The 12,983-nt window shown below is 47.5% G+C and overlaps 1 protein-coding gene across 1 annotated transcript in view; it reads right to left on the reverse strand.

Moving 5' to 3' along the window:
- Positions 1–4,619: 4,619 nt before the first annotated feature.
- Positions 4,620–12,983, reverse strand: part of CPNE6 (copine 6) — a 25,899-nt gene continuing 17,535 nt past the window's right edge. The window contains exons 9-16 of the mRNA XM_081968875.1: positions 12,710–12,769; positions 11,557–11,690; positions 10,849–10,903; positions 10,696–10,747; positions 8,542–8,675; positions 8,178–8,411; positions 7,045–7,223; positions 4,620–4,920 (exon numbers count right to left, since the gene is read on the reverse strand). Of these exons, the coding sequence (XP_081825001.1) occupies positions 7,101–7,223; positions 8,178–8,411; positions 8,542–8,675; positions 10,696–10,747; positions 10,849–10,903; positions 11,557–11,690; positions 12,710–12,769 (792 nt within the window). The 3' untranslated portion in view covers positions 4,620–4,920; positions 7,045–7,100. The remainder of the gene's footprint in view (positions 4,921–7,044; positions 7,224–8,177; positions 8,412–8,541; positions 8,676–10,695; positions 10,748–10,848; positions 10,904–11,556; positions 11,691–12,709; positions 12,770–12,983) is intronic.

Raw genomic sequence — 12,983 nt, forward strand, 5'->3', positions numbered from 1 at the left:
TTAGTGACTTTAAGATGGGTGGACTTCAACTCCCAGAATTCCCCAGCCAATATGGAGGTTAGTAAGCTTAGTGACTTTAAAGTGGGTGGACTTCAATTCCCAGAATTCCCTAGTCAGAACTGGAATTAGAATTCTCAGCAATTTTAAGATGGGTGGACTTCAACTCCCAGAATTCCCCAGCTGCCATAGGAGTTAGCAATCTTACTTAGTGACTTTAAGATGGATGGACTTCAACTCCCAGAATTCCCCAGCCAATATGGAGGTTAGTAAGCTTAGTGACTTTAAGATGGATGGACTTCAACTCCCAGGATTCCCCAGCCAATATGGAGGTTAGTAAGCTTAGTGACTTTAAGATGGATGGACTTCAACTCCCAGAATTCCCCAGCCAATATGGAGGTTAGTAAGCTTAGTGACTTTAAGATGGATGGACTTCAACTCCCAGGATTCCCCAGCCAATATGGAGGTTAGTAAGCTTAGTGACTTTAAGATGGATGGACTTCAACTCCCAGGATTCCCCAGCCAATATGGAGGTTAGTAAGCTTAGTGACTTTAAGATGGATGGACTTCAACTCCCAGGATTCCCTAGTCAGAACTGGAATTAGAATTCTCAGCAATTTTAAGATGGATGGACTTCAGCTCCCAGAATTCCCCAGCCAATATGGAGGTTAGTAAGCTTAGTGACCTCAAAATGGGTGGACTTCAACTCCCAGAATTCCCCAGCCAATATGGACGTTAGCAACCTTAGTGACTTTAAGATGGGTGAACTTCAACTCCCAGAATTCCCTAGCCAGCGTGGGGCTTAGCAATCTTAGCCATTTTAAGATGGGTGAACTTCATAGTCCGGCTGGGGCATTCTGGGAGTTGAAGTCCACCCATCTTAAAGTTCCCGGTTTTGAGAAACATCGATCTGCAATGTTTACAAGGATGGGCTAAACCAGGTTATTTTTTTCTTAAAAGGGAGTTTGAACGGAGTTTGCCGGGGAGAAGCACGGCCTTCCTTCTCCACGGTTTCACCACCTCCCATGCCTCGCTCTTTTGAGCTCTCTCGCGCCCGCCTCTTCCCTGCGCCAACAAAAGCAGCCGGATTAATAGCGCTTTCTGAACCTTGGCCATAAATGAAGTGCCAGGGAACGCCGCAAAAGGAAGGCAGGGGGAGAAACCACAGGAAACGTTTGTGGAAGGAAGAAAAAGCCGCCAAAATTGACCGAAATTAGCTTTTGGGGTTTAGCAAGAAAAAGAAAACCGCGTGATTCGCACCAGGAGCTGGCTGCAAAATTTGTTAGTGTTTTAAGTTTTTCTTCAGTGGTCCCTTGGGTGAGGTGTGCTTAGGATGGGTGGCCACTGAAGTGGGAATGGGATCCCCTCTGCCTATGCTCAGAGGTATTGCCGCGGAGGGTTGAGCCCCCATAACGAAGGACAAGCTGAGAGGCCAAAGTTAGATCATGGTTTAGAGCTGGCCTAGTGCTTCCAGAAACACCAACTTGTCATATCCTGGCTAGATTAGGATCACCAAGATCTAACTTTTTTAAAAAAATGTAGTCTCCAATGTAGTTCAAGGTCTCCCAGATGGCTTTCTTGACTAGTCTAGAACTCCCCGTCTCCTGGTGATTGGCCGAAAGTCACCCAACTGACTTTCATGCCTAAAGTGGGATTAGAACTCCCAATCTCCTGGTGATTGGCCCAAAGTCACCGAACTGACTTTCATGCCTAAAGTGGGACTAGAACTCCCAGTCTCCTGGTAATTGGCTCAAAGTCACCCAGCCGCCTTGCATGCTGAAGGTGGGACTAGAACTCCCCGTCTCCTGGTGATTGGCCCAAAGTCACCCAACTGACTTTCATGCCTAAGGTGGGACTAGAACTCCCAGTCTCCTGGTGATTGGCCCCATGTCACCCAACTGACTTTCATGCCTAAAGTGGGACTAGAACTCCCAGTCTCCTGGTAATTGGCCCAAAGTCACCCAGCCGCCTTGCATGCTGAAGGTGGGACTAGAACTCCCCGTCTCCTGGTGATTGGCCCAAAGTCACCCAACTGACTTTCATGCCTGAGATGGTGCTAGAACTCCCAGTCTCCTGGTGATTGGCCCCATGTCACCCAACTGACTTTCATGCCTAAAGTGGGACTAGAACTCCCAGTCTCCTGGTAATTGGCCCAAAGTCACCCAGCCGCCTTGCATGCTGAAGGTGGGACTAGAACTCCCCGTCTCCTGGTGATTGGCCCAAAGTCACCCAACTGACTTTCATGCCTAAGGTGGGACTAGAACTCCCAGTCTCCTGGTGATTGACCGAAAGTCACCCAACTGACTTTCATGCCTAAGGCGGGACTAGAACTCCCAATCTCTGGGTAATTGGCCCAAAGTCACCCAGCCAGTTTTCATGCCTAAGGCAGGACTAGGACTCCCAGTCTCCTGGTGATTGGCCCAAAATCATCCATCGGCTTTTGTGCCTAAAGCTAGACCAGAATTCACCAACTCTTGGTGATTGGCCCAAAGTCACCCAGCTGGCTTTCATGCCTGAGACAGTACTATAACTCCCAGTCTCCTGGTGATTGACCGAAAGTCACCCAGCCGTTTTTCATGCCTGAGGCAGTGCTAGAACCCCCAGTCTCCTGGTGATTGGCCCAAAGTCACCCAGCCAATTTTCATGCCTAAGACAGGACTAGAACTCCCAGTCTCCTGGTGATTGGCCCAAAGTCACCCAGCTGGCTTTCATGCCTGAGACAGTACTAGAACTCCCAGTCTCCTGGTGATTGGCCCAAAGTCACCCAGCCGTTTTTCATGCCTGAGGCAGTGCTAGAACCCCCAGTCTCCTGGTGATTGGCCCAAAGTCACCCAGCCAATTTTCATGCCTAAGACAGGACTAGAACTCCCAGTCTCCTGGTGATTGGCCCAAAGTCACCCAGCCGTTTTTCATGCCTGAGGCAGTGCTAGAACTCCCAGTCTCCTGGTGATTGGCCGAAAGTCACCCAGCCGTTTTTCATGCCTGAGGCAGTGCTAGAACTCCCAGTCTCCTGGTTTCTAGACTGATGCCTTAACCGCCACACCGAACTGGCTCTCGTGTTGATTTGTACAACCCATCATCCTGGGGACGATGGGTATCCCAAAAGCAAGCCTCCGGGGTCAATAGTCCTGGGCCCCACCCTGTAAATGTTCGGCATCCTATTGGCCCAAGTCAAAACTCCAATATTAACGGAAAATCACGATTAACTATTAAAATCACGATTAAATGGGTTTATTTATTTCTATTTTTTAAAAAAAGAGCTAAAATACTGTTTTTCAACCTGGGGTACGTGAAGACTTCAACTCCCAGAATTCCCCAGCTAACCAAGGTTGAGAAGCATGGACCTGAACTGCTTCTCATCCCGGCCAGCATTAAGGGTAAACTAACCAGGTTATGAATTAACCAATTTAGCCTATCTCTGCATTTGAGATCCCGATTAACTTTTTACCAATTTTTATCTTACGCCAATAGTCAAATTTGGGAATAAAACTCCCTTTGAGAATAAACATTTCCACCACCAAGTCAGTGAAAAGGGATAATAATAATAATAATAATAATAATAATAATAATAATAATAATAATAATAATAATAATAATAATAATAATAATAATAATAATAATAATAATAATAATAATAATAATAAGTTTTTAAACAGCTAGGTAGTCCTCACTTTACGACGGAAATAACTGGCTGGAATTTCCTCACCGTTGAGCCAAGCGGCGGCTAAACGACTCGCCCCTGATTTTATAACCCTTCATTGCTAGTATTCTTCAGCAAATCACCACAGATCGCCGTTAAGTGAACCTGTGGTCATTAAGCGAATCCGGATGTCCACCATTGACTTTGCTGGTCGGAAATTGGCTGGAATGGTCGTGAATGGTGATTATACGACCCCAGGGACACCGCACCCATCCTCAACGCATGCCCGTTGCCAAATACCTGGATTATGGTCATGTGATTGTGGGGGAAGGCCGCGAGGGTCATAAATATGAGGACCAGCTGTCGTAAGTGGGAGGATCAGCTGTAAGTGCGCAGACTGGCTGTTGTAAGTGTGAGGAACGGCCATAAGTGCAAGGACTGGCTGTAAGTGCAAGGACTGGCTGTAAGTGTGAGGACCGACTGTAAGTGCAAAGACCAGTCATAAGTGTGAGGACCGGCTGTTGTAAGTGTGAGGACCAGCTGTAAGTGCGCAGACTGGCTGTTGTAAGTGTGAGGAACAGTGATAAATGTGAGGAATAGCTGTTGCAAGTGTGAGGACCAGATGTAAGTGCGAGGACTGGCTTTAAGTGCAAGGACTGGCTGTAAATGCAAAGACCAGTCATAAGTTCTAGGACTGGCTGTTGTAAGTGCAAGGACCGGTTATAAGTGCAAGGACCAGTCGTAAGTGTGGAGGTCAGTCATAAGTATGAGGATCGGCTGTAAGTGTGAGGACTGGCTATAAGTGTGAGGACCAGTCATAAGTGCGAGGACTGGCCATAAGTGAGCACCGAACCTAAGTCAGTTTTTTCCAGTGCTGCAGCAACTTCAAACAGTCACGTAACTGAACGGTCGTATGTCGAGGACTCCCTGTGTCTCCGTCCGGCAAGGAGCCTAGGCAAAGAATCGAGAATCTCAGGAGGATTTCACGGTGTTTATTAAAGGATGTTGGGGTCAGTCCCGGCAAGCTATTTTGGGGGGAGGGGGGGTTTCAGGCAAAGATCTGGGAAGGCAGAGAAGGGGGAACATTGGGGGGAGGGGGTGCCCGATGCCCGTGGTGCCCGCTGACGTCCTGAGTCGCTATTGGGAGGCCTGATGCCGCAGAAGATGGAGGCAGCTCCCCGTTCGTGCAATCTCTTTTTCCCCCCACCCGAAGGGACCGTGGGTAGGTTTCCGAAGGGGCCGGAGACTGGAAGACGGAAGTGTGAGGACAGAGAAACAGGCACCTGGTGGTGGGAGAGAGAGAGGGGGGGAGTGGAGGAAGGGAGGGAGGGAGGGAGAGAGAGAGAGAGAGAGGAAGGGGGGAGAGAGAGACAGGGAGGGAGGGGGAGAGGGAGGGAGGCAGGGGAGATAGAGAGGGAGAGAGGGAGAGAGGGAGGGGGAGAGGGGAGAAAGGGAGGGAGGGAGAGTGAGCAACAGAGAGGGAGGGAGGGAGTGGGAGGAAGATCGAAAGGGAGAGGGGGAGGGAGAGAAAACGAGACGGGGGGAGACACAGAGGGAGGGAGGGAAGGACAGGGAGGGAATGGGAAAGAGAGGGGGAGGGAGGGAGAGAGGGAGGGAGGGGAAGGGAGAGAGAGAAAGGGAGGGGGGAGAGTGAGCAACAAAGAGGGAGGGAGGGAGTGGGAGAGGGAGGAAGAGGGGGAGGGGGAGGGAGAGAGAAAGCGAGACAAAGAAAGAGGGAGGGGGAGACACACACACAGAGGGAGGGAGTGGGAGAGTGAAGGGGAGGGATGGGGCGAAGAGAGAGAGACAAAGAAAGGGAGTGAGGGAGGGGGAGGGAGAGGGGGAGGGAGAGAAAGAGAAAGTGAGACAGAGAGGGAGGGGAGACACAAACACACAGAGAGAATGGGAGAGAGAGGGGGAGGGATGGGGAGAGGGTAGGGAGGGTAAGGGAGAGAGAGAAAGGGAGGGAGGGAGGGAGTGGGAGAGGGAGGGAGAGGGGGAGGGAGAGAGAAAGCAAGACAGAGAGAGAGGGAGGGGGAGACACACACACAGAGGGAGGGAGTGGGAGAGAGGGAGGGATGGATGGGGAGAAGATAGAGACAGAGAGAGGGAGGGAGAGAGAGTGGGAGGGAGAGAGAGGGAGAGAGAGAGGAAGAGAGGAAGAGGGAGGGAGGGAGAGAGAGAATGATGCACAATGGTCACTTGCAAAATTTGCCGATTCACACAATCCACTAACCCGGGTTCTTGCTGTTGTGGGAAAGCTGGGCCTCTAAGGTCCCCAAGAGTCGCCCAAGTCTTTTCTTTTTAAGATTTGCCTCATGCTTTGATGCCCTCCTGACGGTTCGCACAACCCACAAACCCACCGATTCGCACAACCCCTTATCTCTACACCTGAGTTCTTGCACAGATGACCTCTGGAGTGCCCAAGGCGTCCCCCGTTTGGCATTCTCCCCCGTGACTGTTTGCTCTCCTGTCCTCTATGAGGATCGTGGGGTGGTTTCCCCGGGGTTTTTCTCAGCAAAACGCTGAGCTTGCGATCAGAAAGGTCGGCAGTTTGGTGGTTCGAATCCCTAGTATAGATCTCCTGCGTGAGCAGGAGGGTTGGACTAGATGACCTCCAAGGTCCCTTCCAACTCTGTTACTGTTAAGAAACGGGGGCAACGGACCAGGTTCAAGATGGTGGCTCTCTCCTTTCCCTTCCAAAGGGAAGGGAGAACTGCAATTCCCAGCATTCCGGCCATTAGCGAGGCAGAGGAACAGGGGGAGCCTGTTCCCAGTGCATGCATGCGCAGAGCTGCCAGAAAGCGACTCGGGCGTACGGCTTGGAGATGATTGGCCCCTCCCATAAGACATAAAAGAGGAGCGAACGGACGTGAGCTTTTGCAGGAAGCAACTCGGTTCGTTTTGGTCGGTTTTAAACTCTGAAGCTCCGTTTTGACTCTGTGCTCCGTTTGGCCTTGCAAAACCAATTGGCAATTAGGGAGAGAAAGGCGGGTGCTTATCAGCCTTCTCCCGAAAGACTTTGGCAGACTTCTGCCGGACTCTTCACAAACTGACTCATTACGGGCTGGGAATGACCATAATCCACAGCCGTTGAAAAAAAAAAGAGGGTTTGGGGGACTAAGCGTCTGCTTTTTACTGCCTCAGGAAGCCTAGGCCAAAACAGCGCCGCTCGGCATGCTGGGAGTTGAAGTCCCCGCCATTCTGAGGCCTTCTCGAGTTGGTGCAGCCCTCGGACTCTATTTTTGCTCATTCTCACCCATTTTTTTTCATCTCCCTCCACCCAAAATTTATATCTCTACCTCTCCCCTCACCCCCCCCCCCGCCCCCAAACCAGCCTCTTGGCAACTGGAAGTCCAGCCTTCTCCGAGCCGTCATGTTTGAGCACCGTTGCTTTGGACACTCACATTTAGGTGCTGGACAGATCATGCCCACAGGGGGGGGTGTACTTGGGGGGTGGGTCTCACTGGGGCAGTGGAGAGGAGGATTTCTGTGTCCCCGGAGGGATTCCTTTGCTCCCATAATATTCCACCACTTGTTTGGGAACTTCAGCCAAAACGGTCTTTGCCAGGGCATTGGGGCCAGCCTGGGAAGAAAAGAAAGAAGAAGTGTGGGAAGGAAGGGAGGGAGGGAGAGAGGGAGGAAAAGAGAAGTAGAATGAAAGGAAGAGAGGGAGAGAAAGAGAGAGGAAGGAAAAGAAAGGTAAGAAAAGGAAGAGGAAAGGAAAAGAAAGAAGGAAGGGAGGGAGGGAGGAAAAGAGAGGTAGAATGAAAGGAAGAGAGGGAGGGAGAGAAAGAGAGGAAGGAAAAGAACGGAAGGAGGGAGGGAGGAAAAGAGGTAAAATGAAAGGAAGAGAGGGAGGGAGAGAATGATTGAAAGGAAAAGAAAGAAGGAAGGAAAAGGAAGTGGAAAGGAAAAGAAAGAAAAGATGGAGGGAGGAAGGAAGGAAGGAAAGAGAGGTAGAATGAAAGGAAGCAAGGGAGAGAGAGAAAGAGAGGAAGGAAAAGAACGGAGAGAGGGAGGAAGGAAAAGAGGTAAAATGAAAGGAAGAGAGGGAGGGAGAAAGAGAGAAAGGAAAAGAAAGAAGGAAGGAAAAGGAAGAGGAAAGGAAAAGGAAGAAAAGATGGAGGGAGGAAGGAAGAAAAGAGAGGTAGAATGAAAGGAAGCAAGGGAGAAAGAGAAAGAGAGGAAGGAAAAGAATGGAGGGAGGGAGGAAGGAAAAGAGGTAAAATGAAAGGAAGAGAGGGAGGGAGAGAAAGAGAGAAAGGAAAAGAAAGAAGGATGGAAAAGGAAGAGGAAAGGAAAAGAAAGAAAAGATGGATGGAGGAAGGAAAGAGGTAGAATGAAAGGAAGGAAGGGAGAGAGAGAAAGAGAGAAAGGAAAAGAAAGAACGGAGGGAGGGAGGAAGGAAAGAGAGGTAGAATGAAAGCTCCAAACCTTTAACCTCTCTTGGCGGCCGGGGTGTCTTCCACCTACCTCCCCCCCCTTTCTTGCCCAGCCGAGCCTGGCACAGGCTGGCAGCGCCCGTCCCGTCCCTCACCTTCTTAAACTCCCGGACGGGCACGAACTGCACGATATCCCGCACGGCTCGTCCTTCCTCCGTCTCCAGCATCCCGCGGTCCCCGTTCAGTTCCCGCATGTCGGAGAAGTCGGCGTTCCCGATGCCCACGATGATGATGGAGAGGGGCAGGCGGGAAGCCCGCACGACGGCATCGCAGGCCTCGGGCATGTCGCTCACCACCCCGTCGGTCAGGATGAGCAGCACCCGGTACTTCTGCGGGAGAGGGCAGAGGAGGGGGGGTGTCTCAGAGCCCACAGGGGCCACACACGGGACGAGAGATCCCCCCTCCGCCTCTGCCCCCTTCGGGTAGGTCCTCTTAGATGGTCCAGCCGGGTCCGCTTACTGTGGGCATCCCGCTTTTCTCCTCCTCGGCTGCAGGCCCTGCCACCTTGTTGATGATGGGTGCCACGTTGGTAGGGCCGTATAGTTCGATTTGGGGCAGGCAGCGCTTGTAAGCTTCGATCACCCCGAGAATCTCTGCCAGGGAAGGAAAGAAAGAGATCTGGAATAGGTTAACTTCCTTCCTTCCTTCCTTCCTTCCTTCCTTCTTTCCTTTCAATATTTCCTCTTTTTTAAAAAAAACTTCCTTCCCTTCCTTTCTTCTTCTCCCTCCTTCGTTATTCCTTTTTTCTTTTCCTTCCTGCCATTCCTTCCTTCCTTCCTTCCTTCCTTCTTTCCTTTCAATATTTCCTCTTTTTTAAAAAAAACTTCCTTCCCTTCCTTTCTTCTTCTCCCTCCTTCGTTATTCCTTTTTTCTTTTCCTTCCTTCCTTCCTTCCTTCCTTCCTTCCTTCCTTCTTTCCTTCCTTTCTTCCTTCTTTCCTTCCTTCTTTCCTTCCTTCCTTCTTTCCTTCCTTCCTTCCTTCTTTCCTTTCAATATTTCCTCTTTTTTTTAAAAAAAATCTTTCTTCCCTTCCTTTCTTCTTCTCCCTCCCTCACTATTCCTTTTTTCTTTTCCTTCCTGCCATTCCTTCTTTCCTTCCTTCCTTCCTTCTTTCCTTCCTTCTTTCCTTCCTTCCTTCCTTCCTTCCTTCTTTCCTTTCAATATTTCCTCTTTTTTAAAAAAAACTTCCTTCCCTTCCTTTCTTCTTCTCCCTCCTTCGTTATTCCTTTTTTCTTTTCCTTCCTGCCATTCCTTCCTTCCTTCCTTCCTTCTTTCCTTCCTTTCTTCCTTCTTTCCTTCCTTCCTTCTTTCCTTCCTTCCTTCCTTCCTTCCTTCCTTCCTTCTTTCCTTTCAATATTTCCTCTTTTTTTAAAAAAAAATTTTCCTTCCCTTCCTTTCTTCTTCTCCCTCCCTCGCTATTCCTTTTTTCTTTTCCTTCCTGCCATTCCTTCCTTCCTTCTTTCCTTCCTTCTGTCTTTCCTTCCTTCCTTCCTTCTTTCCTTCCTTCCTTCCTTCTTTCCTTCCTTCTTTCCTTCCTTCCTTCTTTCCTTTCAATATTTCCTCTTTTTTAAAAAAAACTGCCTTCCCTTCCTTTCTTCTTCCCCCTCCCTCGCTATTCCTTTTTTCTTTTCCTTCCTGCCATTCCTTCCTTCCCCCCTTTTTCCTTCCCCCCTCTCTGTTCCTTTCTTTATCCTTTTTCTTTCTTTTCCTCTCTCCCTCTTTAATATTGTATCTTTTTTAAAAATTCTCCTTTTTCTTCCTTCCTGCCTTCCCTCCCTCCTCCCTCTCTCCTTAATATTTCCTCTTTTTTTAAAAAAAATCTCCTTTTCCTTCTTTCTTTCCTTTCTTCCCCTACCTTTCTGTTCCTTTTTTCTTCCTTTCCCTTCCTTCCTTCTTTCCCTCCTCCTTCTTTCTCTCATCTATTTCTTTTTAATCCCTTTCCTTTCCTCCCTCCCTCCTTAATAGTTTATCTTTTTCAAAATTCTCCTTTTCCTTCCTTCCTGCCTTCCCTCCCTCCTTCTCTCCTTAATATTTCCTCTTTTTAAAAAAATCTTTTCTTTTATTCCTTTTCCTTCCTCTATTCTTTTTCTTCCCTTCCCTTCCCTCTCTCCCTCCCATCTCCCTCCCTCCTTAATGTTTTCGTTTTTTAAAATTCTTTTTCCTTCCTTCCTTCCTCCCTCTCTCCTTAATATTTCCTCTTTTTAAAAATCTCCTTTCCTTCCTTCCTTCCCCTCCCTCTCTATTCCTTTTTTCTTCCCTTCCCTTCCTTCTCTCCTTCCCATCTCCCTCTCTCCTTAATGTTTTCGTTTTAAAATTCTTTTTCCTCCCTCCCTCTCTCCTTAATATTTTCTCTTTTTAAAAATCTCCTTTTCCTTCCTTCCTTCCCCTCCCTCTCCATTCCTTTTTTCTTTCCTTCCCTCCCTCCTTCCCACCTCCCTCCCTCCTTAATGTTTTCGCTTTTAAAATTCTTTTTCCTCCCTCCCTCCCTCCACCCAACTCCACCGTCACTTTGCCTTGCCCAGGGTTTTCAATCCCCCAAAACTTTCTTTAAAAAAAAAAAAAAAAAGATCCCAGAATTCCACCCCCTCCAAAAAAAGATCACAATCCTTCCTACTTTCGCATTCGGGGTTCTCCGGATCGAAGTTGATGGCGAAATCGTGAGACACCTGTCGGAGAAAAGAAACATCAAATAAAACAGGAACGAAGACTCGAACTCGGAGCACAAAAACGGAAACGATTCGGCTTCCTCGGATCACAGGGCTCGTACCTCGAAATCGGGAGGGGTTCGCGCTCCAAAGCCAAAGGCCGGGAACCGTTTATCGCTGGAAGAGAAAACGCAGTTTAGTTTTTCCATCCGGACTGGGGGCTGTTCTGACCCCCCCTCTTTATTTACCTCTTGTGAATTAACCCACCGAAAAGCCCAGGCAAGAGTCCTTCAAGGAGTGAACTGCAGCACAGACCTTATCAGTTCCTTGCGATCATTGCAAGGCCCTGAGCTCCCAGCCGAAATTAAGTTCTGGCAAGCGGTCTTTGAAGCATGAAACACGATGAGCAAAATCTTCAGAAATACGAACTGTTGTCTCCTACGACCACTAATTCCCTTTGCTTCTATTTATCCTCGAGCCGGGGAGAGGTTATTCAGCATCCACGTGTGCTTTGCTCCCTGAGTCGACTCCTTGTCCTCTGTTGTTCTTCTCTCCTAACTGCTCTGCGCATATGTGCATCTGGAGCAGGCCCCAGCTGTTCTTTCTCCCCACTCCTAGCAGCCTCCAAAGGCAGCTGCTGCCTCTCCGGCGGCTGGGAAATGTCGGACGACCCTGGCTGTATCTCTGCGTCTGACGTCATCCCAGCCTTCCCCAGACACTAGAGCTGGCCCAGGTTCCTCCCCAACCCCCTCATCGTCCGAGTCTGGCAAGCCACAACAGGGACAGGGGAGTTATAGTTTTGACATTCCAGGCGCAAACGTATCCTGTACCTGTCGTAATCCTGGCAGATCTCGCCCACCGACGACAACGTTTTCAGGTACTCGTTGGGTTCCCGGGGGTTGATGAAATGGAGGGAATGTTCACTTCGGGGGTCACCGTTGGAGGCTGTGAAGTCAATGGCTACCTGGGCAAGGGAGAGAGGGGGAGAGAGGCAGCGGTGTAGCCGAGGGGTTATAGCATCGGCGACGTCAAACCAGCAGCCTGGCATTTTTCGAGTCTCCTTTAAGGCACGAAGCTCTCCACGCGCGTTTCAAAAGATGCTCAGAAGGAGAAGCTGGAGGAATGATGGCTTATTGTTACGACAGTTAAACTGTTTCGGTCAAATACAGCTAAGGAACATGAGCGGGCGGGCGGGCCCTCCGAAGCACCGTACCGGGGCGTACCGGCTGAAACCCAGCACCCAGCTGAAGCAGGGTGCTGGGCTAAATGACCTCCAGCTCTATTCCATTCCATTCTACAATTCATACAGGTAGACAATAAATCATAATAATAATTGATAAGAATAATTAATAGTACCAATAATTGATAAGTAATAATAATAAATAATAAGCAGTAACAATTACTAACAATAATTAACAAGTAATAACAAATAATAATAATAATAATAATAATAATAATAATAATAATAATAATAATAATAATAATAATAAATAGTTAATAATAATAATCAATGATTAATAATGATTAGTAATAATTAATAATGAGTAATAATGATTAAATAATAATAATAATAATAAATAACAAATAATAGTTAATAATAATCAATAATTAATGATGATTAATAAATAATTATTATCAGTAAAATTAATAATTAATAATAACCAATAAGTAATAATGATTAATAAGTAATATGATTAATAAGTAATATGATTAATTAGTAATAAGTAATAATGATTGATAATGATTAAAAATAAATACTAATAAATAATAGTTAATAATAGTTAATAATAGTTAATAATAATTAATAGTTAATAGTTAATAATAGTTAATAGTTAATGATGATTAATGATGATTAATGATGATTAATGATGATTAATAATGATTAATAATGATTAATAATGATTAATAATGATTAATAATAAATAGACAACAGCATGTCTAAAGATCCCTCCTTTGTCTTAATTCTTAATTTTAAAAATTTACCGTGAAGGAGATCTGTAATCCACCCATGATATAATCCAGGAAAGTGTGGACTTTCTCCATCTGTAGAGAAAACAACGATCAGTAAGGACGACAGGGGCGACGGTTAGCCGTCTTCCGCATCTTCGCTTTCTCCCAAATAGTAATACAGCTAGTCCTCCACTTACAACATTTCTCTTAGCGGCCATTCAAAGTTACAACGGCAATGAAAAAAGGACCGTTTCCCACACAGCATCCTCCTAGTAAATCCGGAAGCTTGACAACCGATTTACGACAG

This window comes from Natrix helvetica (assembly GCF_964273705.1).
Source record: "Natrix helvetica genome assembly, chromosome: W".
NCBI classification, from domain to species: Eukaryota; Metazoa; Chordata; class Lepidosauria; order Squamata; family Natricidae; genus Natrix; species Natrix helvetica.